At 40.1% G+C, this 25,873-nt stretch overlaps 4 protein-coding genes across 7 annotated transcripts; 2 read left to right on the top strand and 2 right to left on the bottom strand.

Annotated features, from left to right (window-relative positions):
• Positions 1–19,765: 19,765 nt before the first annotated feature.
• On the top strand, positions 19,766–22,591 carry RB195_009461 (uncharacterized protein; the record flags this gene model as incomplete). The annotated part of the gene is made up of 8 exons (XM_064190024.1): positions 19,766–19,909; positions 21,196–21,276; positions 21,338–21,477; positions 21,563–21,658; positions 21,723–21,795; positions 21,860–21,958; positions 22,334–22,435; positions 22,526–22,591. 8 exons carry the CDS (start codon positions 19,766–19,768, stop codon positions 22,589–22,591), a joined length of 801 nt encoding a protein of 266 aa, XP_064047607.1.
• Positions 22,592–22,785: 194 nt separating this feature from the next.
• On the top strand, positions 22,786–23,103 carry RB195_009460 (uncharacterized protein; the record flags this gene model as incomplete). Its single annotated transcript, XM_064190023.1, has 1 exon — positions 22,786–23,103. The coding sequence occupies one exon, from the start codon at positions 22,786–22,788 to the stop codon at positions 23,101–23,103; it is 318 nt and encodes a 105-aa protein (XP_064047606.1).
• A 581-nt stretch (positions 23,104–23,684) lies between these two features.
• On the bottom strand, positions 23,685–23,963 carry RB195_009459 (uncharacterized protein; the record flags this gene model as incomplete). Its single annotated transcript, XM_064190022.1, has 1 exon — positions 23,685–23,963. The coding sequence occupies one exon, from the start codon at positions 23,961–23,963 to the stop codon at positions 23,685–23,687; it is 279 nt and encodes a 92-aa protein (XP_064047605.1).
• A 225-nt stretch (positions 23,964–24,188) lies between these two features.
• On the bottom strand, positions 24,189–25,469 carry RB195_009458 (uncharacterized protein; the record flags this gene model as incomplete). 4 transcript variants are annotated; one of them, XM_064190021.1, is made up of 3 exons in its annotated part: positions 24,189–24,551; positions 24,616–24,717; positions 25,161–25,361. In XM_064190021.1, 3 exons carry the CDS (start codon positions 25,359–25,361, stop codon positions 24,189–24,191), a joined length of 666 nt encoding a protein of 221 aa, XP_064047603.1. The 4 variants fall into 4 exon arrangements, with proteins under 4 accessions (XP_064047603.1, XP_064047604.1, XP_013306039.2 ...); XM_064190020.1 differs by having other exon boundaries at positions 24,189–24,530; XM_013450585.2 differs by lacking the exon at positions 25,161–25,361 and adding an exon at positions 24,856–24,951.
• Positions 25,470–25,873: the final 404 nt, after the last annotated feature.

Below are 25,873 nucleotides of genomic sequence, written 5' to 3'. Positions count from 1 at the left end.
AGCCACCGGGCGGAAAAAAAGACGGTGCATGAACTCTTCTAAGCGAGTTATAAGTCGAACGTCGAATTGTGACTTCGATGCGTGGCGAAGGAGTGGTTTAAACTGTTGATAATAAATGGCGGTAAATTTTGCGAGAAAAAAATCTGGTCGAAATTGCTTGCAATCAAACACGTCCGAATTCACTGTTTTCCAGCGCTATCTTGTAGAATCGAAAAAATCGATTTAAAGTGATGGTAGTGATTGATTGTGTTCTTTTAAAATCGATTCTGTTTGAATGCAAAAAACGAATGTACTCCTATAGTACTGCTTCTAGGCGTAGATCTTCAAGAAAATCATTAGCAAAGGAAAAAAAAAACTGACCATTGGCAATTTTGGACACTAACATTCCACGGTGCTGGCTATTGGCACACATCTAGATGTTTTCGTGCGTTTTTTTTTCGGGTGAAAAAGAAAAAGAACTAGGATTAGTTGCCTCGACATCCGAACACAAGAGTTCCTATTTTTGTCCGTGGCTCTTCCTTCGTCAACAATCCTTGAGGTAAGATTCGAAATGAACAGCTGATGTAGGAGTACGTGCCAATCCGAAAATCTCTTCTCGAGCGAAATGACTGACGAGATACGTTATCAAGTAATTTCAAGCCGCCTTTTCCGAGAATCCATCGAAGAAATTTCGACGAGAATACCCAGCAAATTCTGAATTTGTTCTGAATTCTGAATTCCGTTTGTCTTAATTGGAAAATTTGCATAGTTTCTATTATAAAAAAACTTCATTGTTTCTATAGTTGTGTACAGAAAAGATGTTTTTGCCTTTCACTTTCTGGCACTTGCAGTAGATCATTTGAGATCTTCTGAGCTGAATTTTCATCTCAACATCTTTGTTCTCCTGACATCTTGGTTGGAACTTCCACGTTCAGGATTACAAAACGGTTTCACCAGGCGTAGTTCTCGCTCTTCCTAGTCATCGCTTTTCCAATGGTTAATTTCCACTGCAAAGGCCCAGAAATAGTCGAAATTCGAGAAAAAAAAACTCGAAAAGCGAAAATTCACAACATTCTGTGTGTTCTCACTGCTTGTTTACAATTCTTCCTACTATTTGTTCACAAATAAGGTCAGTATATGTTTTTTTCTTCCAAATGCAGAACGAGTTTGCATTTTTGACGGTTAGGGCTAAATTCCACTCATCAAGTCATTTTCGAATATTTTTGCTGCGACCCTGAATTCCCATTTCTTTGCAGCTTTTCTATATTTTGCGCCACATTTTGAATGCATATTAAACGGGACATTGAAGAAGTTGAAGAAGTGAAAAGATAAAAGTCGAGAACTGAAAGACAAGCGGCTGCGGGAAGTGGAATGGTTTTTCTCTACTGTACTTTTGGCATTTACAGCAAACTAGTTTCCCTTTCCTCTCACCCCTGGCTCAGATTTGTTTTCTCTAACTTTCGGAGACTTCCTTGTTGAAACCCGTTGGCTGCGGGTTTTTTCAGTTCTATTCGATTTTACTTGAGAGGCATCCGTTCGAAGTGAGTGCTCAGCACACAGCTATGTACGTAATTTCAAGGCCTAGTCTCTTTTTCGAACCCACCTCCTACTCCACAGAACTCCCCGCCATGGCCATGGATAAACTATCCGACTACTGTCAAACGTGCTTAGATTTGAGGTAGTGATGGATGAATGGACGGTAATGATGCGTTCAAGTGCTTCTAATTTGCATATTTTGCCGTTCATTACAGCATTGAGTGTTCGGCGCAAAAACTTTGTGAGACAATTGTGGTACAATCGAGCCAAAGCGACCCGGAACTCGACGCAGTTGCGTGAACGGCTGCGCTCGAAGCGATGCGGTGGTGCTAGCGGTTGGCATAGGGGTGGGACCATCGCGAACTTCAGCGAAGAGTGGCGCAGCCAAGGGCCCTAACCGCTAAATTCCACTGCACCGCTTCGAACGCAGCTGCTTACGCACTTGGACCGAACCTCACGTCGTTTTGACCTGACTATATTCCTGACGGAAAAATCCACCTTGAAAATCGTAGCAATTCGTTTTCTTCTTTCTTTCTTTCTTTCTTTCTTCTTCTTTCTTTCCATTCCTGTACATTAACGAAGAACAATAGAACTAGTAATTTTTTTCTTTCTCCTTTTAATATTAACGTTTCTTCTTTCAAAGAGCTTCGAAGTAGGTAGGATAGGCGCCCGCTATGTCCAACCACATGACCGCGACGTGTCTGTCGCAACGCGCTTTACTCCACCTCTTGGCGGGGTATCTCTTCCATCCCCTCCGAGCGGGGTATCTCTTCCATCAAATTATAAGATTGGAAGCGCTGCTTCGGTTGCAAAAATTTTGGCGCCGATTCTATTTTAAGGTTCTTGCTAGGACCAAGAAATCTCCATCAGAGTCTGCCCGGTCTTCTGCATGTCGGCGTGTTCCGATACAGTGATTCTGTAAAACAGGTTCCTGGGTTCTATGTCTTCCTAACGAAGGTGTGGGTAAAAAAATATTAAATGATGAACAGAAAGGAAGAGAAGGTCAAAATAAATCGAAATATGTGGTAAAGAACTTTCGTCTAAGCTTCTAAATTCCTTCTAGCTTTTTGCAGATCTCAAAACGGAGTTCCTCAATAATGACTAAAATTGGACTCAAACCACGAATTTTGGTCTCGTCTCGTCTCTTTCTCTTCTTTGTATAATTTGCAATTTTTTTCTTTGTATGTGTATTATTTATTTATTTGAAAACAGGCATAGGTGTGCCATAAAACAGAAACATGATGGAACAGAGCTCAGTAGAATTTCGCCCAAGTTTTATGCAGCAAGACTGGCCCTACATTGTGTGGTGACTTGGCAGGTCATTCTCAGATGATGAGAAATCTTCACGCGGTGTTCAAAGCGTTTTACCTTCTTCCTCTGTTTTATATCTGTAACACTTCGCAAAAATATCTCTTTTCTAAGCTATCGACGACAGCGTATTTTTTCCGGATCTGACGCGTGAGACAAACCAATCGACTTTTACAAGTTTTTTTTTTTTATTTTTGAGGGTAATAATTCCACTAAGTACAAAAAACTTATAAAAAAAAGTAAGGAATCATGAAAAATAACCGTTGAAAAATGAGCGACTCACCACGCCTGAGCCTCGTTCTCGTCAAAACGTTGAATTCAGTTGTTCTTTTGCGGTAACTCTGTATTTGTTTCTAAATGAAATAAAATAAAAAGTTCTATAAAAAAGTATTATATATATAAATATAAATATTTTGTTCACACAGTGTTTGTAGTCAAGCTTGATGACTTTTCGCCTTCCATTCATCGTTCCTTTTAAACTTAGTGCACTTTACGATGTGCACAAGTGTTTCCACTTTCACCACGAAACGAAACGGCTTGTTTGTGATGGCTGGATGTGCGCAAACCTTCCTTCATTCAATTCATCGTTGAGAAAACCGTGATCGGTAAACAAGCCGAACCTCTTCGAATGCACGTTCACTTAAGCATTCCTCGATTTTTTCTCTTGCCGCTTGTCGAACGATTCTTCGCTGTTGAAACGGGTTCCCCCGTCGTAATAATTTTCTAGCCTGGCTTTCGGCTTCGTTCTTGTGTAGTTGTGCGTTGCCTACGCCACACACGCGCTGCGTCGAACCCGTATTTTACGTTTTCTGTTTCTCGCAAGTTCCTGCTGATGTTCATGTTTGTGCGCGATGGTGTTTTGCATACTGTGCGATATTCGTTACTAGGATACGGGCTGTATTAGTTACATCAGCCCCTTCCGCCCTATTCTCACTCCGGTTGCATTTTCACAGCTTTGCAGGACTGCTTTTCATGTCCGCACACCTCTCCGACACCTGCACTTTCTACAATACTTCAGTGGTTGTTGTTGTAGCGAGTTTCACCGTCCTCATGTGCTAATTTGTTGTAAACATTCCCCGACGGTTCTGTGCCTGTTCACAAACGTTCACTTTTATGAAACGAAATCTTCGAATCACGTACTCAGGGGACCAAGCGAGGGGATTTTCGCACGTTGCTTCCAAGTATACTGATGGAACAGAACTAACCTGTAGAAACCCTTACAAATAACTATAAGGATTCTCACATTAGGAAACCTATTCAACTGTTAAAGATCACAATTAATGATAATTTCTGGGAAATGAAGTTGATAAGGAGCCAGTTCCTCAGCTATTCAAATGGGTTCTTCCTCGAGATATCGTACAACGGAGTTCTTACATTCGTGTCAAAATGATCTCACCACACAGATGAAATTCGAGATTGCAACTTGTCGATTTGAGACTCCTATCACAGCGGAATTCTTTCCACAAATCAAAAGATAGCGTGAATCTGGAGCACCCATACTGATCTACTGATTTCGTCCAACGAAACAACTCCTCACATCTGTACGCATAGTGAAATGAAAGCACCGTAATTGTGTGCCAGTAGACGAGCATTTCTCGTTGTCAGAAAACATTGAATTGTTACAGTTCTACGGAAGCTCTTCATTCTTTTCTGTTCGGCCCATCTTTGACACTTCACTGTAACCAATTCGCAATCAGAATCCTTTATCCACTAATGAAAACTTCATTTTTGAAGCGTGACATGAACAACAACGTGAGCTTCATTAACTAATAACAGACAATATCAGTTTTTCAATGGTCCTGATTAGTTGCGGATGCGTTTCTTCGTGCGAAAACAGAATCGAATCCGATCCCTAACTGCACCATAGTAAATTTCATGTTTTCTCAATATATATATAACGATATTTTCTCATCTGGATGATGTTGCTATGTTTTGAACGATCGTATTACGCTTATATTTTAAATCTATTGGCCTCTTGTACGTCAGCGTCAGGGATTTTTTCTAGTGGATTTCTTCCAAGTTTTCTCTTGTTGCTTCCTTCCCAGCCATTTATCTTTCAAGGGATTTCGATGCGCGATGCGGTCCTGTTGTCGCTGACTACAAATTTTTGCGATCCACTCACTCACTAGTTGTTTTCTTTTGTTTTTTTGTCATCGCGTACGGCGATACCAGTTTTGTTTAAGCCCCTTGTTTTTTCTGCGGCAAACACTCTTCATTCGGTGACTGTGCCATGTAAATTCGTGCTGTTGGTCGTATTTTTTGGAATTATTCCATACACACTCACATAGATTCCGTTCCTCAGTGATTGCGTCATGATTCTACGCGAATTCAGGCGAATTAAAACGACGTCATCAAGTTGTTGACTGCTGAAAGAGACGGAGTTCATTATCGACGACGTGAATACTTTTTGCGTAATTAGTACTATTCCGTTTGTTTCCCTGTTGTCGTACTATTCCTGATTAACGTATGTACGTATTACTGGGATTTGATTGGGAAAATCATATGATTCGCGCAAATCATGTGATTTTCCCGAATTTGAGTTGTTTTGGTCGTCGCAGCAGTTCGTGACATTTTCCCCTACGTGAGTGCTGCAATGAAAATCCAGAACGGAGATAAAGCTTTCGTGATTAGGACTCGACTACTTAGTACATTAATGTCGTGTTAAATCTGCTTACGGATCTTTTTTTAAATTAATTCGGTAATTTTCTTAGAAGAGTTGCTCCATCTAATCCGCTTGTTCGGAATATCTGCTAAGAGTGAATATCATTGGAATCAGCGAATCCTGAACCACTAGGATTTCGCTGCACACCTTCACTTTCTTCGTTTTTTTTTACATTTTAAAGACATTTTAAAGAATACTGTACTATGTTATCATCAATCCACAAATTTTATCGTTCTGGACAGTTCAATTCGTTGACAAACAAGGTTTTTTAGGATTTTTGTGCCCAAGTTTCTCATTCGCAGATAAGTGTCAACTTTGGAAGGGGCACAGTGAAAACGAAAAAGAACTCTTGGGAGTGCTTGGACTGGGAGGAAAAAAGTACTCAGAGGCGTCAATTTTTCTGACGAAACAACTTTTTACACTCTTTATTGGGTGATGAAAGTGAGGAAATGAAAATTCCATAAAGTGTTTTAAAACATGCAAATTCCATAGTAACCTAGGTGTTTTAGGAGAATTTGTTGCGGCTGTGACTCTATTTTGTCATTTTATTGCAGAACTGATGTAAAGAGGTGTCTCGTAAAATGAACGGATGCTTGAGTGTTTTGATTGAAATGGAATTTGAGTGCATTTCTTCATCGCTTTCACCGTCTTCTTCTCGGCACAATGCAGTGTCACGAGCACCACGTGGAGCTGGAGAGAATTCAACGTGAAAAATTTTCGCGATGTCAATCAAATGCATATGATTTTTATCAGCTTGCAAGTTTTCTTCCTGTTAAAACTTCAGAAAGCAAAAGGCAGGGCTAGGCTTGGATTCCATGAACTCTGCCCGCTATACATAGGTTTCGACTTTGTCAAAGTGCACTCTTATGATATGTCCGATGATGTTTGTCTACCGTGGGTCTGTTTGCGTCCTCACTTGTTTGGAAACCCTTTCTTCTTTTTTTCTTCTTCTCTTCTCCTTTTTATTTCTTTGCTTACATAGCTTTTTTAACACAAACTGGTTAGGAAATGAGGACTATTTGTTTTAAACTGACGCAAGCAGTTACGAGAATAATTCGATTTTTAAATGTATAAACTCAGGAAAATGAGTTCATAACAGTATGGTCCGGCAAATTGTGTCATGTGAGTTCCCCGCGGCGCTGATGCCTACGGTCAGATTATTCAAATACGAAACGCTATAATGGGAAACAATCCATGAATATTGTGAATATTTTTGCATGTTTAGCCCTATGTTATTGTACAAGTTTTTTTCCGCAGGAAAAAAAAATCACTCCCTTTTATTGCAGCTTTTTGCTTACTCATACAATACCCCGGGAAGTTTTTTTCGCGAAAAAAAAGAAACCCACTCAGTGCAAAGAGAGTAGATTATTCCGGATGTGTGCATGCTACAATCTCGAATCGCGTGGTTTTTCGTCTCATTATAATTCCCTACAATTCTTAGAAATTGCATGCTCTTGTAGCTTATGATTGTGATTTGAAGTGCTGAAGTGAATGAATAAGTTAAGAAAGATCTAACTTCACAAAGAAAAAAAATTGAGGAAGGAAGTGATGATATGAGAAGATCCGGAGAGGTCAATTTGCAACAGATTTGCAAGCTACACGTGTTTCTTTTTTCTTTTTTTGAATTTATTAGAAAAGAAAAATCTTTTTATTGTAAATGCAACTATGACTTGAAGTGCTGATCACGGTTACAGTATCGTTTTTCCACGTGAACATCACCATATCCCATTTTCATCCGTCATTTTCATGTGCTCATAACGACTGCCCTCAGAAGTGGTACACACTGCGCTGTACATAGCGGAGTTTAGTCTTATCATTGAAGTTCTGTTATTGACGAGCTTGTAGATTTATTTCCTCTCCGACGAAGCTTACAGGATCCTCCACTTTCATTTCTGCAAACGGGAAAAGAGAAACGAGCTCCAAGCTACACGTTTATGTTCCACAACGCCACGGTAGTGTTTCTGCTGCTGCAGATTCGTTCTTTCCCCGTTCACTGCTTGCATTCATTTGTTATATGCGCCCTCATATGCGATTCGTTGGAAGCGTCATCCAATTCCGCTGCCTTCTATATGTCCGAGCTTTTTTACGGATGTCCATAAGTCGTCTTCAAGGAGGATAAGTCATCGGAAATGTGATTGACATCCATTAGAGACGGTTGAGAAGGGTTTCTTCTAAATCTTTCGGATCCTTTGACTTCCCGCTTTTTATCTATTAGTTTTTAGATCTTTCCTTTGATTACACTGTAACGTTTTAGTTGTTTGAGATGACAAATGGATGTTGACGCGCGTGCAAATATCCTGACGGTCGAGGCACATCCTTCGAAATTTCACACGCTGTAAACATCTCAAAGATCAAAGAACTTGTTTTGAACGTTGTTTTTTCTTTTGGGGATTTTTTTGCATGTATTATTCTCTTTCAGAGATTTCGCAAGGAATTCCCTTTTTAGAATTAATTACGAATGCATGGGGATGCCGGCAAACATTAATTCGCCTAAGCACTTTTAAGGACTGGCGTCTTTTTTTTTGTCAGAAGCTAGTGAATTCCCAATCAGCATGAATTTCTCCGTAGTCGTAGTTTTTAAGTTTATCGAGCGAAATTTCAGAAAATAAGAATAAAACATCAAACTGAATCGATTCTTTGCTGGAAAGGTTCATGTTTTTTTTGTGGTAGCTCGGGAATTTCCAATTCTTCCTATTTACAAACAGCTGCATGAATATCGGTCCCTTTTTTTGATGAAGCCAAAATTCCTTATTTTCGATACGGTATTATGTGTTTGTTTATTTAATTATGCATATGCAGTCGTTGTTTTTGACCAGCAGTCTGCAATTGCGGACCTGCGACAGTCTGAAATTCAACAACTGCAGCTCGGTGTGGGGGAGGAATTGGATGCGCTTCATGTTCGGCGAATGCAATGCGGAAGTCACATGCTTTGTCGAGGAACGAAAAGGAATTTCGGCTTCTCTCGCGAACTATTACACCTCTTCTTTACACTACCAGATCTTGCTATGTTTCAATCGTATCATTCATTACTCGATCACTCGAATCAAGTCACTTGAAAACGTTTTCAAGCATATTTCATCATTCGAATATTCGACGAAGTCTATTTTGACTAATCGAATTTGTCAAATCCTACCATCTGGATACCGCAACAATTTTAACCAAGCATGAACCACACGTAATTTTTTTTTGGTTTTCTTCTTTTTGTTCAAATCTCCTTGATCTTCTATCGACCTTATCCATTTTTTTCAATTGCTTACTGTGTCAGTCATAGGCGGCTTACTCGTATTTCTGCGGTCCTGACTTAACATTTTATGTTTGAATGAGGGAAAACTCAATTCTAGGTTTTCGTTCTTGATTCGGTGAAAGAAATTGGTTTTCTTTTCATAAAGTTTTCCGAGGAATTTGTCCGTATCCAGCACATCAAATGATTTATTTATTTTTTCTTCTTGAAATTCTCGAATATATCATGGGCTTATTTCTAGCATTCGAAATATAGAACTCATTCGTTTTTTGTAAACCTGCAGTTTTCTGAGTTTCTGAATTCGCTGTCACAACTGAAGATGATAATGTTAGTGCGCCCATCGTTCCCATTTCTTTCTGGATTTATTTCCTTAATCTCTCTGATTTCCTCCCAGTACTAAAATGCGGTGTTCAACCAGATGAATGCAATGCGCTTTCTAATTGAGGAATTAAGAAGATGGGTGTGCGCCTAACGCGGGAAACAATGCATTGCGGCAGACGCGTCGCGTTCGTTGGTTGAACATTTTTGGAGCCGACTGTAAGATGGACGTAAGCCCTGTACATGATGGACGCGCGTTGATGCAGCCATCGATCATATATTTCTCGTGCGGTTCGGGAACTTCGCGAACAACTCCCACATTATGCGTAATCGCAGTGCAGTGCGCATTGCACAAAGAAAAAAAGAACGTCGTAACAGTCTCGCGGCTCCTCTCGGGTCCAACAAGACTTTCTTTGCTTCAGGTTGGAAGTATTTACTAGTTGTGATGTGAGTAAAAGAGCGCAAAAACGGAAGTAGGAACGGATTGCCAGCTGAATGTGGTTAGAAAGTGGTTAATTGAAGACGGTGATTGTGAATTTCCGGAGGTCCCCGACGCTGTGATCAAACAACAACAACACAACGATCTAGTTTCAGAATTCTCCTCTTTGTAATTCTAGATCCTTTGCAGATTTTGAGTCTAGACAACAACTGTTGTGTTTTTTTAGCCAAGGAGCGATGATCGTCCCCAATAATCATCTGATCCAGGCGGTTCTTTTACATTTGAAAAAAAATCTTGCAATAAATACCCTATAGATTATTCCATATGACTGTAGGAATTCTGAACGGTTAGGTTTTTTTTTTGCACCGTCGATGTTTTCGCAATATTTGGTCAGGTGCGACGTGGTGCGATAATCCTTTTTTAAGGGGTTTTTTTTCCACTGTAAACAGCTGAGAGCCGGGTTTATTCATCGAACAGAATCGGTATATTGCCATGAACGAAATTTTCCCAATCAGCAGTAAAGCGAATTATTGCCATCATTATTGCCATATCAACCTCTCTCGCTGTTGACAAATATCTGAGTGCTTAAAATAGTCGAATACTCGATATTCGAACGAATCATTCGTGGCTTGATATTTATATTGTATATTATGACTGACTGGTAGTATCTATTTATTTTTATTTATTTTATTATTTATTATTTCTTTTTACTTATTTTAGCACGTGTTTAAGCAATCTAAGTCGAATAATTCGAAAGTATTCGATTGCAGCTTTACCTCTACTCGAATAAACCAAAGCGCGCTGTGCATGTTCGGCAAAAGCATTCTGCAGTTTCAAAAGTCTGCTCTCATTATTTTCTCGCATTCATAAATTTTCCAGCCTTTGTTCTTGTTTTTTTTTCTTCTTTTTCAAGAGCTTTCTTTATTACGCCTGAAATCGTTTACGGAAGCCCTACATTCTTGATTTGCGTAATAAAATCTGTAGAAACGAAAACAGCACAACAAAATCTTTTGTTCCGCTCTCACTAACTTCCATTGCGAAAAGATTTGGAGAATTACATAAAAATATCCGTCTTTTTGCAATAACGGCCATTATCCTGTCTTCATAACCAGGATTTCATCATTCTGACCTCTTCCCTTTCTAGCTCAACCATTTGTTTCACGCTTTTTTGTGGAAAGGCAATGCAGGTGAAGAAATTTTAGGCGTAAAATTCGAGGTGGCCAATTTTTATGCGAAATATTGTGGTGAATATAAGCTAGATAGCCAAACAGTACTACGTAGTTCTTCTCTTTTCTTTCGTTTTTTTTTCCTTTTTCTTTCTTCCTTCCTTCTTTTTTTGACATTGTAAGTTAAATAATATTGAATAGAAGTTAAATAGGCAAACACTAACATTGAGATTCTGAAAAGACTTTCCTTATTGCGTGGAAGGCTGAATTCTCAGGATTCTCGCTCCCTGAGGACTCAGAACGGCTCATCTGCTACAATTTCTAGTTCGCGCCTTTGTTTCCATTCTAATCATGGGTGATAGTATCGCATATAATTGGTTTCGTTGCGATTAAGGCGAAGAATGTAATGAGTACGCGATATGAACTCTCAGATATTATATGTATTGATAGAATTGATAGAGCGGAAGGGGAAGGCCGCTGTAGCGCTGGAAACGATGCCCTTTTTGCGCAAATATTTGCTTCATATTTCGGTGCTATTATATATAGTGAACGGTAGTTCGTTCCTTTCCACTTTTCTCTTCTATTCCTGTTTTGGGGGCTTCTCCTGCTTGAAAAGTTCCGCAAATCTCTGTATCTATACTATTCTTATGCTGTTTAAGGTAGGTTGGGAGTCTGTGCGTGATTTTTGACTTACTAATTAGGAATACCATTCCTAATCTCAAAATTGACGTGTTACAGAAACACCAGGATCGCAGAAACGTTCGGACTCTAGACAGGGTCAAGCGTGTGATGGAATTTTCCCATGGGGCGGGGGTTGTAGAGGGAGGGATTCCCAAGAGAAAGGAGCCATCGTAAGGGAGTGTGTGGTGGGCTGTAGTGCATAGGGGTTAGCATGATAACCTGGAAAATTATTACTTGGTATTAAAAACGAAATATTACATTAAATACTATTAAATATTTATATACATCAGAAAATATTATATTAGGTTCCAGGAGGACAATAACATGGAAGCATCAACATTTTGGTTTGAAGATCTACAATGGTTTGAAGGTGTTGAGAATGTGAAAATGGGACTACGCAGGTTCAACACTTGGTACCTCTATCCGAACACATGAATGTTTCTTTAGACCGCCGCCCCTTTTTTTCTGGAGTGGAAAAACTTGCCAAAATCCTGATTTTTGTTCGTTCGCCAAGTGTGTGATATTGAATAAAATTCAATAACTCGGGGTGACTTTGTTCGAAGCATATCATCCTCCAGTACTTTGTAGCCGAGAATTTTCTCTATCAAACGCTACATCACTCGTTTTTCTGGACCTAGCAGTTTTTCCAAATTTTTGATGGTTCCAAGATGCGAAAAAATGCCGTTTTTCCCATCTCTGTCTCACCTAAATAGTGATGTGTCTGTTTTGTAGGTGAAAACTTCTTCTCTCCTAGTCTACCTAAAATATTTCTTTTGTTCCTCTTATCAAAAAATTATTTGCGATCTTCCAGACCTAACAAATGAATGTGCAGAGACTCTGACAGAATTTTTTGGCTGTTAAATTCTGCTTAATCCACGTCTGAAACTGCAGAAAATCATGTGTCATTAAATTCTTCATCGTTCAGAAGTAAATTCAAGTTTCTAAATCTTTTGCAAAAATTTGACTTGTCAGGGTGTCGAACCGGCGTCGTCCCGTTATCACATTGTCGCAACAGAATGTTGATTTTTTCGCCTTTTTCTTCGTTTCCCTGTAATTCGACCTACGCACCTTTGTCTTCCCTTTTTTGTCTTATTATGTGCTTTAATTAATATTTGAAGATAGCTCCAAGTTCGACCTTCTTTAAATCTTGGCATCATTTATCATTATTTGAAGATATTTCATAGATTTTACAAAATAGAATAGTTTAAAAATGAAAATATTTCAATACCAATAAATAAATAGAAATAGAAACAAATATAAATACCAATCTTGGCTACAGCTCAAGCAGTCCAACATTTTTCAAACTTCAGTAAATTTGCTTCTTTCATTGCTTGGTGTTTCTGTGCTTCTGTCAGCAACGGAATTTCATATTTGGCATTTGTTGCTCGGCTAAATTTCGACTCTGCGTTTTCGAAGCACACGAAATTTCCAATATATTGTATTGTATTGTGAGCAAAGGACGACTATCGCAGCAACTTCAGAAGCGCAGAGGATGGGAGGAAGAGGGTCGTATTCAAGAGGGTCGTGTCTCTTCACTACGCTTGACCCTGGTTGAAGATAACCGAAACAAGCGTGGCTCCCTTCAACTTCCCCTGGCTCTCTTCAACTTCCCCTGGTCGTCGTAAGAAGCGGACACAGTTCTTACGATTTCAGTTGCAACGCATCACCCTTGTGCACGCTCCGCGTCTTCGAGCGAGCGGACGAAGACTAATGACGCCTCCTCGCCAGCCCATTCAAGTGAAACCAATGAATAATCTACTGTGGGGACCGGAACTTGTACATAGAGGCGCGTCCTCACGCACGTCGTAGGAACTAAAATGGTTCCCGCGGCGTTTTTTTTCTGAGGGGGACCTTTTAAGGAGGGGGAATTGTGCGGGATCGCCCTCACTCCCGTAATCTACTACCCGAACTCAATGATTTTTCGGCGGTTTCCGTACCAAATTAATCCCATGATACCCTTCCTTTACCCCGCCTTTTTTTCGCGTATCCTGCGACAAGCGACGTTTACGTGACACACTGGAACAGGGAAATAATAACACATGCATTAAGCACAGAACACATTCTAGAAAAGAAAATAGAAAAATTATGAAAAATAACCTTTGAAAAGTGTGCAGTTCACAGTTCAGTCGCGTTGTCGTCGAAAGGTTAAGTGATTACTCGAGTATTATATAACTAACGAACTTGGTTTTTAACTTAATTTCCCTTGAAACTTTTCGTTGTGATGTTTCTTTTCCTAAACTTTTACTCGTTTTTTATCCATTAGTGCATCGAACATTGAACAATATCAAGCAAGAAGATTTTCGAATGGCATGTGAATAATCTCAATCCCGAAAACTATTCCTGTATTCTCTCAGGTGCTTGGATCGTTTTAAATGATTTACGATATCTTCTACGGCCACATAGACTGCTAGTAGCTTCTCCGCCTCATCCACATGCGAACAGCTGCTCCCAGGAAAGTGGAGAGATGCCCACTACTACAACTACGAATATCATGTTTCTTGTGTATGTCGTGTTTCTTCTTCACCACTCACAAACAGTAAACACGCAGACGATTAGCGCAAAGACTCTTGTGCTTTCCGTTCATCGCTTATCGCTCTGTCTTCCGCTCATCATCATCCTCATCGATCGTGGCGCTATTTTGCAGAATTGTTTTTCATCGTTCCTCTCGTCGTCGTCGCAGTGACCCGTCGGTTGCAGTGGCGATAGAATAGACAGCGCTGCAACCAGCAGCGCCACAATTGCACGCGCAAATGCAGCTGCATGTCTGCAAAACACAACGCCGACTATTGTTCCACCATAGCTGGTTGTGTATGTCATCTGTGTGCGAGTAGCCATCACCGCCTGAAGCGTCGTTATCGTCCCGAACAGCCCATTCGTCATTCTTTCCTCTTTTCTATTCTTTATGTTTTTGTTCCGCTCCGCTCTGATGAACTTTGCTCAACTGCTGCGATCGTAATTCCTCTGTCTACTTGTTATTTGCACGTGAAACCAGGTTCCAGTTTTTTCTCAGCGTACCGCGTCATAAATCGATCCTTATCCACGCTTTTTCACATTTTTCTTCATGTTATCCTCTGCAAACTCGCTGTTGCAAAGCGCTCGTGATTGAATCAGGGAAAAGAAAAACAGAAACGCTGCAGACGGGAACATTCACAGAAAAAAGACTATACTAACTGCCACAACACATCCATTTCCTTCCTGCTTTTTTTTTCAAAACAGATTGCATACAGAGGTGTGGAGAACGTAGAAACACGAAGTGAAAGGTTCACTTCAGCCTTCACATCGTAGCCAGAAACGGTCATCTTCATTTCTTTTCCTGTGCGTTGCGCTTATTTTTCTTTTGCTTCATCTATAATGAAGACGAAATTTATTAGGTGTTCAGAAGTAAGCTAAATTCGAGATGTCGACGAGTGACGAAGCATTTTTGAAAGTGCTATGCATGGGAACCGGAATTTTTCTTTCTGGAATTCAAATTTCATTCATATTTACAATCTGAAAGTTGTTCTTGTATATTCTCCATTTAGCTGTTAGCAAATCTCCTCTTTGGAGAGAAAGTGGAGCAAAATGTTATAATATTTAAGGTGTAAGTATGTGAACTTCGCATACTAACATTGTTTTTCTTTTTACCTTTAAAAAAGATCTTCCTGGCAAATTTCTTTGTTCTCTACGGTACAAACTAGGATTCCAGCCGCGGTCCACAAGTACTGTAGCGAAGACGCGTAACACTTTCTTCAAATCCGAGAATCAGAACGATCAGGTCACACCAATCTGATCAGTTAGCCCAACGAAGCCACTCTTCACACCTGCAGCAGTGATGAAATGAAGGCATGCAAAGTTGGTTTCATTAATTGTATAGGTGCAAGAAGCTGGCTCGTGGGGTAAACTGATCAGCTCCTAGCTGTTTCCGATTTTTGGATTTTTTCTGCCTCACTTTTGAACGCTGTGTCTAGGTTTCGTCGGTTTTTTGTCTAGTTCGACCCTGATTTGCTTCTGAAGAGAGCTAATGTTGAAAATAACCCCGGGATCTGCCTTCAAAGATCGAAGAGAGATGATTCACATTTTCACGTCATTGTTTTCGTCTCACCTATTGATTTCTTCTTTATTGAAATCTGAAAGTATGTTATGTTTTGAAAATCAGCAGTTCCCAGCCATTATTGCATATTATTTCTATTAAACTGGTGTCCAGAATCTCCGCCGGAGCCTCATATTATCTCGTCTTCACAGCGAGATACAACTATGAAATTATTAATAATACCGAAATAAAATGAAATGTTGTTATCAATGACTTCTTTGCTGAAACCAATCGCTATGACATCGTTTTTTTTTCACTTCGGTTGTCGTTTTGCATAGTTGTTCCATTATACGGGTAGAAAAAGGGGGAGTGAAACAAGAGTTAGCCAACAAAATGACCTCAAATTCCCTCCTTTCCAAACCAAAATTATCAGAGTTTACGATTCAGACATGATCGTATTATCAAACCTCTGTTTTTCTACTCCATTCGCCAACCTAAAAACTTTCGGATTATGCTCACTTACATAAAAATTAGTTGAAAAAACGCTATTGAAGTCTTGGATTTCCGCATTCAGTTCTATAGTATCTGACCTTTTACCTGACCGCATTCTTGCTACCGTAATCCCTTAGCATCTGATTTTTCCTTGCACCTTAGCTTGCTATCGTAATCCCCATAGTATCCGATTTTCCCTTGACCCCAGCCTTTCTTCCTTTTCTTTTTTTTTTCTTCTTTTTTTGCTTGAACAATAAATAAAAATTATACAGCGCTATTTATTTCATTAGGTCTGCCATCCTTCATCACTACAAGGTGTATCAGAAGATCAGATCAGATCAGAAGTATGTAGTGGGTACGGATTTTCCTTCTCAAAAATACGTTTTCTCTAGTATTTATATTTATTTGTTGCGATCTTATTCGCTCAATAGTTTTTATATACATCTATTTAACATTTCACTTGTTCTTTAAAATAGTTTAATCTCATTAATGCTCAAAATCTCTTCCTTCAATGATGGAACATTCGTCGAACCTCTTTGGTGCATTGTGGCACACAAGTAGAACAACACCGACCCTTATCTGTACCAATTTTAATAAATGCCTCTGAAGCGTACTTTTTTTAGATTCATCCACGTTGTGTAAGTTTCCTTCACAGATCTAGTCCCTTAATTTAAAAGAAAAAATGAGTCAACAGCTAAGTTGTTCATCATTTCTCGCAATTTTTGCTTCTAAAAAACATAATCATAGCGCTTGAAACTTTTATTTTTTGTTTGAAATACCTTAGTAAAATTTCCAAGACGTGGATAATTCAAGTGGAATATTTGTTTGAATGTGATGTTTGGTAAATAATTATTTAATTAAACAAAAAGTAAAATTAATATAGAATAAAGCGAATCCAAGCCTATTTTTGACCAATCCTTCACAGCCATACATTTCTTGGTTCCTACGTTCCAGTTCATAGTTCTTACTTCTCCACACGTCTAGTATCCGTGCTTTTGAATGCTCGGATATAATTTCTCTTGAAATACGAATGCAAAGTGACTAAGCGCATTCTTTGAACGAGAGCTTCGTCCACATGCCACGAGTGTTTTCTTTGCAATCATAGCGCCGATCATCATCTGTCGGTCGTTGGGCTTCAAACGAACGAAAAAAACTCCGTTGTGCAACCGAGCAGAGCTGTGCAAGTGTGATTCGTTTGCAACGGATCAAATCTGCAGGAACGGGTGCAGGAATGTGGGGGAATTCCGATGAGTTCGATGGAATTCATGGAAGTAATATCGGAACCGGTTATCTGCAAACGAACAACCATTTGATAATATTTGCTAAGCTTTGCAGGCTTTCTGTTCTGCACGTCACTTCTTTCGTTACTGTCTCATCTGAAGCAAATCTCTGCAAACTGAAAGCCACAAGTGAATTTCTCAACTCAAATCCTACCTTCTGCTCTGCTCTATGTGTTTCTTGTTTCTTCCTGCTCCTGTTTATTCATTGCCCCTTGATTTTTGAATTGTTTTCTAGTTCCCGAGCGTTGTTCTCGTTTTATCACTGATTAGTGTGGTGTTTACGTCAATTTGCTGTACTATTTGTTTTCATGTATCTCCTCACCAAAAGCTCATAGTTTATGCATTGCTACAGCAAAAAAAAAAGAGGTTTTGCCGACTGTAAACCTAGAATTGCGATTGCACTCCTTCCTCTAATTGCCTCATGTCATTTGCAATTTTTTATCTTATTTTGTCAAGTGTTGCGAAAATACTACAGTAACCCATTCTCTATGCTACCTAGAGTTCTCCCTCCAAGACATTTTCAATGTTCGGAATCGCAGGAAGAATTTCTTTGTTTATTTTGAGATCCTACAAACTGTAGGAGTTTTTTTTTTAAGAAAAACAATTTAATTGTCCATCTCTTTTTGTCTCATCTCACAGAGTCCTCCATTCACTCGCCCTCCAAATATTCTCGAAAACAAAGAAAAAAGAAAGAAGATGAAAGATTGGATGGAAGCAAAGTATTCTTATCTGACAGACGTCTATTTGCTGATTTCTATCGTTCATCATCAAGTGGTGGAGATACTGTATGTGCTTTTTTTGTTGGGTGGGATGGCGAATGCTTCAAGGTTCATACTCAAAGGATTCTTGTAAACGACTGTGTGTCTCATCCGGAGTTTGCTCGAAGTCTTTTTCTTTAGTTTTTAGTTAATACACCTTGAGGATCGATTAAGTCTGTGAATCCATGTCCTTTCAATCCTGAAATCTCAAATAAGTGACGTTGTTCCGAAGTATGAGACTTGTTCTTCGCCTACGGCTAAATGATGTATCTTTTGTGGTGGAGGAAATCCCGAGCCCTGGGCTAGTTGTGATTCACTTGGGGTTCGTGCGATTACTCTACGTAGTAAGACGTAAAGATGACCTGCAGAAAACAAAACATGCCCAAGCTAACAATTATATCACTATTAACTTTATCAAAATTTTGTCTAAATCCCGCACTCAACAAGAAAACTATCTAAATCCTAACAATCCTTCTACTTGTAATTTTAATTGACCCGTCAATGATATAGTCTCTAGCGATATTATGCGCCAACAATTCGCATTCCCTGGAAATATTTTGCGCACGGATGTGCGCACGGACGGACCACAGAGTTGGCTCAATGACCCATCCGGATGATAACTATCTTGGAGCGACTCATAGCCCTAATTTTGGCTACGAGTTTTGGTTAGATAGGAGTTTTCCTGGTCGTCTCAGATTTTTCGAACTCGGTATGTGTGGATACAACACAGACATGGCCTGGAAAGCACAAAAAAAGCGGTCCAAATACTGAGTCCTTTGCCGTATTTCGCAGGAATGAAATTATCTGGAACAATTTTTGAATGTTGACTCGGACTGCTTAGCTGATCGGCAGAAGGTATCATGTAGCAAGGTCATCTACCGTAAATTATGACCGCATTTCACTCCTAGGACTATATCTAAATGCACAACAAAAATGGAATACAAGAGTTTGCATTGTCTTCGATAAAATCCTTTAGCAGAACGTACCGTATTCTCGAGGTTTTGGCGTCTTTTCTTTGTTACTCTTTGTTGTTGCTGTTGTTACGTCTTAATTTTCGTAAAACATTTATTGTCTGCTCTCTGGTAGTTTCCCACTAATCACATAATCCGTTCTTGATTCCAGTTCTGCGTTCTAAATCAAGTTTCCTCCCTAGAATTCGGACTGGCTTCTTTGAGTTCCCGTCTGCGTTCATCAAAGATTTTAGGATGTGAAAACATTTTTACGCCAAAAAAAGGTGCATGCGAATTCTTTTCGCAACAATAACGTGAGATTCCGAAGAATAGCAGCAGATCGTGTCGAAGCCCGAATCCTATTCACATTTCAATCAAATCTGCCTCTATTCTTCTCGTAGGCAATCGCGACTGGTACATCCCGTACTGATCTATTCTTTGTTTCCCACCTCGTACTGACCTATTCTTTGATTTCCAAAAATCTTCGATCAACAATTTTACACTTTCTCCGTTCTTCATCAAACAAACTGATTGCCGCCGTTTGTGGTTTTTTCTTGCTGGTGCGGTACTTCCGGTTCTTTGGTCTGCTGTGTTAATAGCAGGGAAGACTGGCGCCACCGTTGTTTGTGTAGATTCTCGCAACACATTTCTTTTTACTATTACTACGTGAGAAACTCGTCCACTGAACACTGCAACTGACTGCTAAGTTGGGCTTTCCTTAAGTGCATGTTTCGCTTAGCCGGCTTTTTACTCGTCCCTGCTGCTGCCGCTTGCAAGCACCAATGATTCGCGGCAGCGTTTGAGGCGCAGAAGCTTCCCACGAAACTGCAAACTGATGAAAAATTCATCGTCTCTGTCGAGTTGTTCCGTTGAAATTCCTACTATCACTTATTTCTCGTGGAATTAACTGGTTTGCTGGTCTGTGAATAAAGTGGGCACCTTTCAGATGTCATCAATTTCTATAGTTTGTCCGTGTTGTCACTGTGGTGACCTGGAGACACCAGAACAACTTTGCGATCATGTATCGACGATCCACGACAGTCCGGCACCTATTCATGAGCAGCTTTTCGACAACAGCATACAATTGCAGGTAACCTCATCCTATTCCTCAAATTTTGGCTACATGTACAGTATCACTTGTAAGTTCTGGGACTTGAAAATCTTTGATGATCCGCCTTATCGGTGTTGAAAGTTGCATGTGATTTAAGAGTCGTGACACTGTGCCAACGCTCACATCACGTCACCGGGTTGCAGTGACGTTCCATGTGTTGTTTTGTTGAAGTTTTTCAAGTGGCCGCGAAAATAAGCGGAAGCATTCATCTCCGTTATTGTCCCGGGGCTCAAATTCCGATTATTAGGGGGGAAAAAGGAATAAATAGGCAATTATGAGTTTCGTAACATAGTCCATACATTTTCTGGAAACTATAGGGTTTATTCTTCGTTTGTCAACTTTTTCTACTTTCTTTCTTCCCGTGTTCTGTTTTTGTTTCTACATTACAAAATATATGAACATTTGCCATGATGAGGTTTTTTTTCCATTCATCTCTATGAATCCTTTTTTTTTTCTTCGGAAAATCATCCTTATCGAACATAATTTGCAAAATAATTCAAGAGGGTTACTGTGGATTAGGGCAAACTACGATGTACTCTATGGGAATGTGAATCTGAGTCAAGGAAACCTCTTCCATTCTAGTTAGATCGCGTTGTGAATACGTCAGATTAACGAAACGTACAAGTTCGCAACACTTTCGCTTCACAGCAAATTCACACGATTGTACCGCAAGTGCGTTAAAAGTACACTGGTGCCAGGAACATCCGCAACCACACTCAAGCGTAAACAATCTTCGTACATTACGCAGTAGCGGAAGATATATGCGTAACGTCCGAGCATTAAACTACACCTAAACTCTGATAAGTCAAACTTTCTAACGTGAGCGCTTCGCAGATGATGAGGTATAGCCTTGCGTCGCTTACTTTTCCGCTATGATGCCGACTTATCATTAGGAAAGTTCCCGAAACCGTCATTCTCTGAGCATGTTTCACTTTTTAGGGGTTTGAGCCGGTATTTGTAAAATTAGTTTCAAGACAGAGACCGCCACAGTCTTTTAAGGCATAATTAACGTGAACTGTTTTAACAATAAACATTGGAATCCAACTTGAATAAAGGCAAGTTATTGTACTTAATCATATTTATTTATCTATTTTGTTTTATTTACTTATTTGTTTATTTGTTCGTGTGCTCACATACACCCATGCCACACCAAAAATTACTATTATTATTCTATTAACTGCGATTCGCCACATTCTATTTGATTTCGTTTTCAATGACGAAAATTAGTTTCTTATTTTTCGGCTGAAAATGTGCCCAATTTCCAGTCATGGTTGTCCGAAGTTGAAGACTCTCGCACAGAAGGCGGTTACGTTGGGTCTGAAGAAGGTCCATCCAGCGATGACAAGGTAGGCTTCCCAGCAGCACGTGTAGTGCTTTCCATAGCACTGTTATCCCTTTGTTTTTAAGGAATACTATCTTCTCTGCCGTCGACGTGTTTCGCCAATGTTAAAAAGACGTCGGCTGTCAGATTCTGCACGATTTAGTGAAGCAGAGGGAAGCATAGTCTCTTGCACTGCTTTCGTTCATGTCATGGAAAGAATAGACGGGTTGGTGATTTTAACAAATTGATAAATGACCAATAGTGAGGATGAGCAGACATCTGAGAGAGTCTTTTTTCTTCTTTTTTTCCAGTTCGGTGTACGTGAGATTCTGCTTGGAACATGCAGGTCACACTCCTTCCGATCAGCTGAGACAATCACCGCCTGCCTCGAGATCTAGAAGAAGGAGGCAAGTGATTTATGAATGTACACTGAGGAAGATTCCAGGGATTGTCCAGTTTTTTCTTCTTCAGATCGAACCTTAAGCGTTCATCCCAAAGTATTAGCGACTCATTTGTGGATTTGTCCGAAAACAATGTCACTTTGGTGAGACTTTAGAGTAGCTGTGTTGGAGTACATGCTCATATAACTGTTTTTTTTTTCCTTGAAGAGCCACTTGCAAACAAACGAGTCAACTGGCAGCAAAGACGGCGAGATGATTTGTGGTAGTGTTTTCGAGGATAACAACAACGTTAACACCGTACGGAAGGTTAGGTTCTCACCTTTCCGAATATCACGAGTTTTCCTTCAGAATTTTGATCCGCAGCGAGGGCTGGGTTGGTCTCCAACAAATAACGAGAACTAGACTCCATGCTTCCCTAAATTGCAGCACTCTTCTCACCTTCATCCAACGCTTCCACCCCTACTGAAAAAGAAAGCATCATTTTGTAGCACACCTCAAGGGACGTGACCTACCTTTCAGTTCCTCTTTTCTTATCATCGGTTAGCACGCTTAGATATCTGGATCCGATTCCATACCTCATTTCAATCATTTTATATTCGCTTTCGTATAAGATGATTTCTTTATCACGCCTAATTACTCCGACAAGCATTTTAATTTGACCTTAATTATACACTGTTTTAGGTTGACCTGGGTCCAGATGTCGAGTTCGATACCTCGTCGATGAATTCACAAATCAGTCAAAGACTAGACACAACCACTGATCGACTTCGAGTTCTAACCCAAGTAATGTTTAGAGCAGCTTATACTCGACTATTTATTCTACTTAGTTTCACTACTGACATAACTTTATCTTATCGAATCCAGTAATTCCAGGTTCTGGCCGATTTGGCTGTAGATATTCACGCGTTTGAAGATCGTCAATGCGCAATAGCGATTTGAAACACTGTCGCTATGTTACCTCTCGATTTCATGTGTTCTTTCTCTTCAGTACATAATCTAGGATATTGCTGTAAAAAATGCTGTTCTTTCTGTGAAACACTCATCAAAGCATTCCCTGTGACGCTTTAGATGGGTATGCCTCGCTGTTTTAAGGAATTTATACGTATATGTAGATAGCACCCCGTGATTCTTCTATGTTAAGTGTGATCGTGTCGTCCAAAAGAATTGCTTTCGACTCTACCTTTCCGAGGGCTCCACGTTGGAGTGGTTTCATTCGTATAGCACTTCATAGCATATATTCTTCTTTCATAGAGTACAAACTTGGAGAACTGAGCGAGCTAATAAATACTGCAGTAGACATTGCTTTTGCTGAGCCTTTTCATCTACTGTTGTTTTTCTTCTATGCTGCGGAAATGATGCTGGAAGTTTCTAGAGTCATAACAAATAGCGGTAAGAACCTTTCGTCGGTGGGGGCATTCAAACATGACATCTCTCAGTTCTCCTACATATAAGTTGCCGTCCTTCCGGTTGCATTTTTACTGTTGTGAAACGTGATCTAACCCTTTCCGCCCCTCATCTGTCTTGATTCGATTCGAACTTTGAGATTATGTGTACCTTATAAAGCAGTCTCTTAGTTTTCTTTATTCTGTTTCTAGCTAGACTACAACAAATAAAAAGATTCGGAGACAATATTGAAAGCATACAGAAGCAACCATGCTATTGAGCTGTAGGCATAAAATTAAGAAAAACGAGATGAAATTGCATATTCAGTGGTAGAAAGAACTGTCGAATTTATTTTTCAGGACTGTTCATCAAACTTGACAAAAGTTCAAAGCTGAAACGCCTATCTTTTACGTAGATGCACTGTTTCTGGATTGAGTATTCAGAGATTATTAACTGTTTTTCGCTATCGCTACCGCTACAGTTTAATCGAAAGGAAACCTCGAGCAGCAGCGTAAACAATCCCCAGCGAGGTTTCCACATCCACCGTTTAAGCAACTGCGCCTAGCTTCAAATCATTTTCACCCTATTCTACATACTACTTACTGATGCACCTAAACACTATCGATGCGATTATTTCCACTACATTATTCTAGATGCTGTCACGAGTCTTTGCACAAACGAATTGAAAAATGAACATTTTTCGACATACTTCCTTGAACCATAGAGCTGGTGTAGGAGCTGGCGATGAACTATGATATTTCTCCGTTTTTCCAGCTGGATTCACTTTTCCACCTGGCTTGAAGCACGAATCGAACGACTTCCTTAGCGTATTCCACTTTTTCTTACATTCCACAGCTTTAATTAAGGCCACTAAAGGATAAAAGGATAACTTTCTTTGGGATGGACCTACGCGTTCGAGCGTGGACATCGTATATAATGAATGACTTACCGGATCAACCTACGTATCAAGTCAGTGTTTTATCTTAGCGGATTGCATCTGGCACCAATTCCAACACTGGAGAGCAATGACTGGTTTGCTCTTGGAGATTTCGAACCACCAACGCTCCCGTCGGAAGTTTACGAAAATGTTACCGACTGCGCTACACCCGTCTCATTACCCAGTGAAAGAACTTAAACTACTATAAATTAAAATCTACTCTATTTTTAGTTCGCTGAATGAAGCTATTTTGTCAGCATATGGCACATCTTGATTAGTAGAATATGGATCAAATAGAAGAGCGTTTGCGCCGAAATCCGTAGCTCCTCGGTAATCATTCTTAAAACTATCTCCAATATGCAACAACTGCGAAGCGCTGTTTAAGTGATAGTGATCAAGAACCATTTCAAAGATTCGCGGACTTGGCTTTTCCACACCAACTTCTCCGCTAGTTATTACAATGTCAAACAGTGAGTATAGATCCAAATCTTCGAGAATCTTCCTCAAACGGGCATCGAAATTGGACACAACAGCAACACCCAACCCGTTCTGGCGCAACTGAACGAGGACTGACTTCAGCTAAACATTAAGACGTAAATGCATCTTCCATAATTACTTCTTGCCACGTATTGATAGAAGCTACCTTCGGATCAATAATACGCCAAGCGCTCGCAGTAGCATAGAAATTGAACAGACGTTGAGCGATTTCGTCCTCTTTTTCTCGATCCATTTGAACAGAGCATCCCTGAATTAGAGAATACTCAGGAATAATATACCTCGAAAACTCGTAAAATCTATGGTCTTGGTCAATCTTGAAATCCCGCTAGCGCTCAGCGCACTACAGTCGCTGCCAAAGTCACGCTCTGCCGGGTGAGCAGCGAACCTGTCGCAACGCAGCCTGGTTCTCTGCTTGATGCACTTCCCTCAGATCTGTCCCAGTCACGCGCCCAGTTGAGTTCGTTAGACAGTGATCATACATATGTAGCAATACGATAACAGTAAAAGTTTCCATCAAGACCGGAAAACTATCTTGAGCAGGAATTAGGACTGACAGTTAGATCCCAGAGAACAAATGATTATCGATCGCATGATGGTGATTTCTCTTATCTCCTATATTTGCCTAAATGCAGGAGCGAGACCGCTGACCAGAAAAAAGGACAGGATCAAATAACGAGAAAATGTGAATACCTCTCGCAAACATCCAACCACTATTCGTTTCCACCATTCGAAAGGTCCTATAGTGTTGAATCCAAAACATGGATCGCTAGCAGAAAGGCTCTTCATGAGTTTGGGGAATGCGGAAGCAATAACATCAGGATGCACGTTGACACCATAATCCGCAGCTACTCGGGAGTAAACGTCGTTAAACGGTTTCTGCATAGCAATCATAGTATCCCTCGCATCAAATGACACTACTTGTACAGCACGTGAAGATCTTTTTGCGAAAGTGCTGCACGCTTTGTGGAGAGGGAGAAGCACTGATGAGTGTGTGCACATACCCGTAATCTAAAACCAAATATATAATAGAGTCGAGTCGAAGCGACGTAAAGGTCCATGCAGTTGCGTAAGCGGCTGCGCTAGAATCAACGCCGGTGAATCAACCGTTTATTCTCGAGGTGAGACCATTGCGAACTGCCAGGTGGTGTGAGCAAGGGTCTCACCTCGATCTCAACCGCCACGATCCCTGTACTGAGCACTTGTAACTAAACACACACAAGGCTGCGGGAGGCTCCGCCCTCAGACCAATGCTAATGCGAAATTCAAAGCGCTGCAGTGCTGCAGACTATTCCCTCCATTGTTTCAGAAAAATAGGCTCGGAGAAAGCTTGAAAGTGAATTCTATAAAATGCTTCACGAACTCTTACCATGAAACAGATGAGGAACCTTGGGCTTTAACAAAAC

The sequence above is a fragment of the Necator americanus genome, chromosome III (assembly GCF_031761385.1).
Source record: "Necator americanus strain Aroian chromosome III, whole genome shotgun sequence".
NCBI lineage: Eukaryota > Metazoa > Nematoda > Chromadorea > Rhabditida > Ancylostomatidae > Necator > Necator americanus.
Note: the sequence above shows the minus strand (reverse complement) of the source record. Positions and strands in the feature narration are given on the sequence as shown.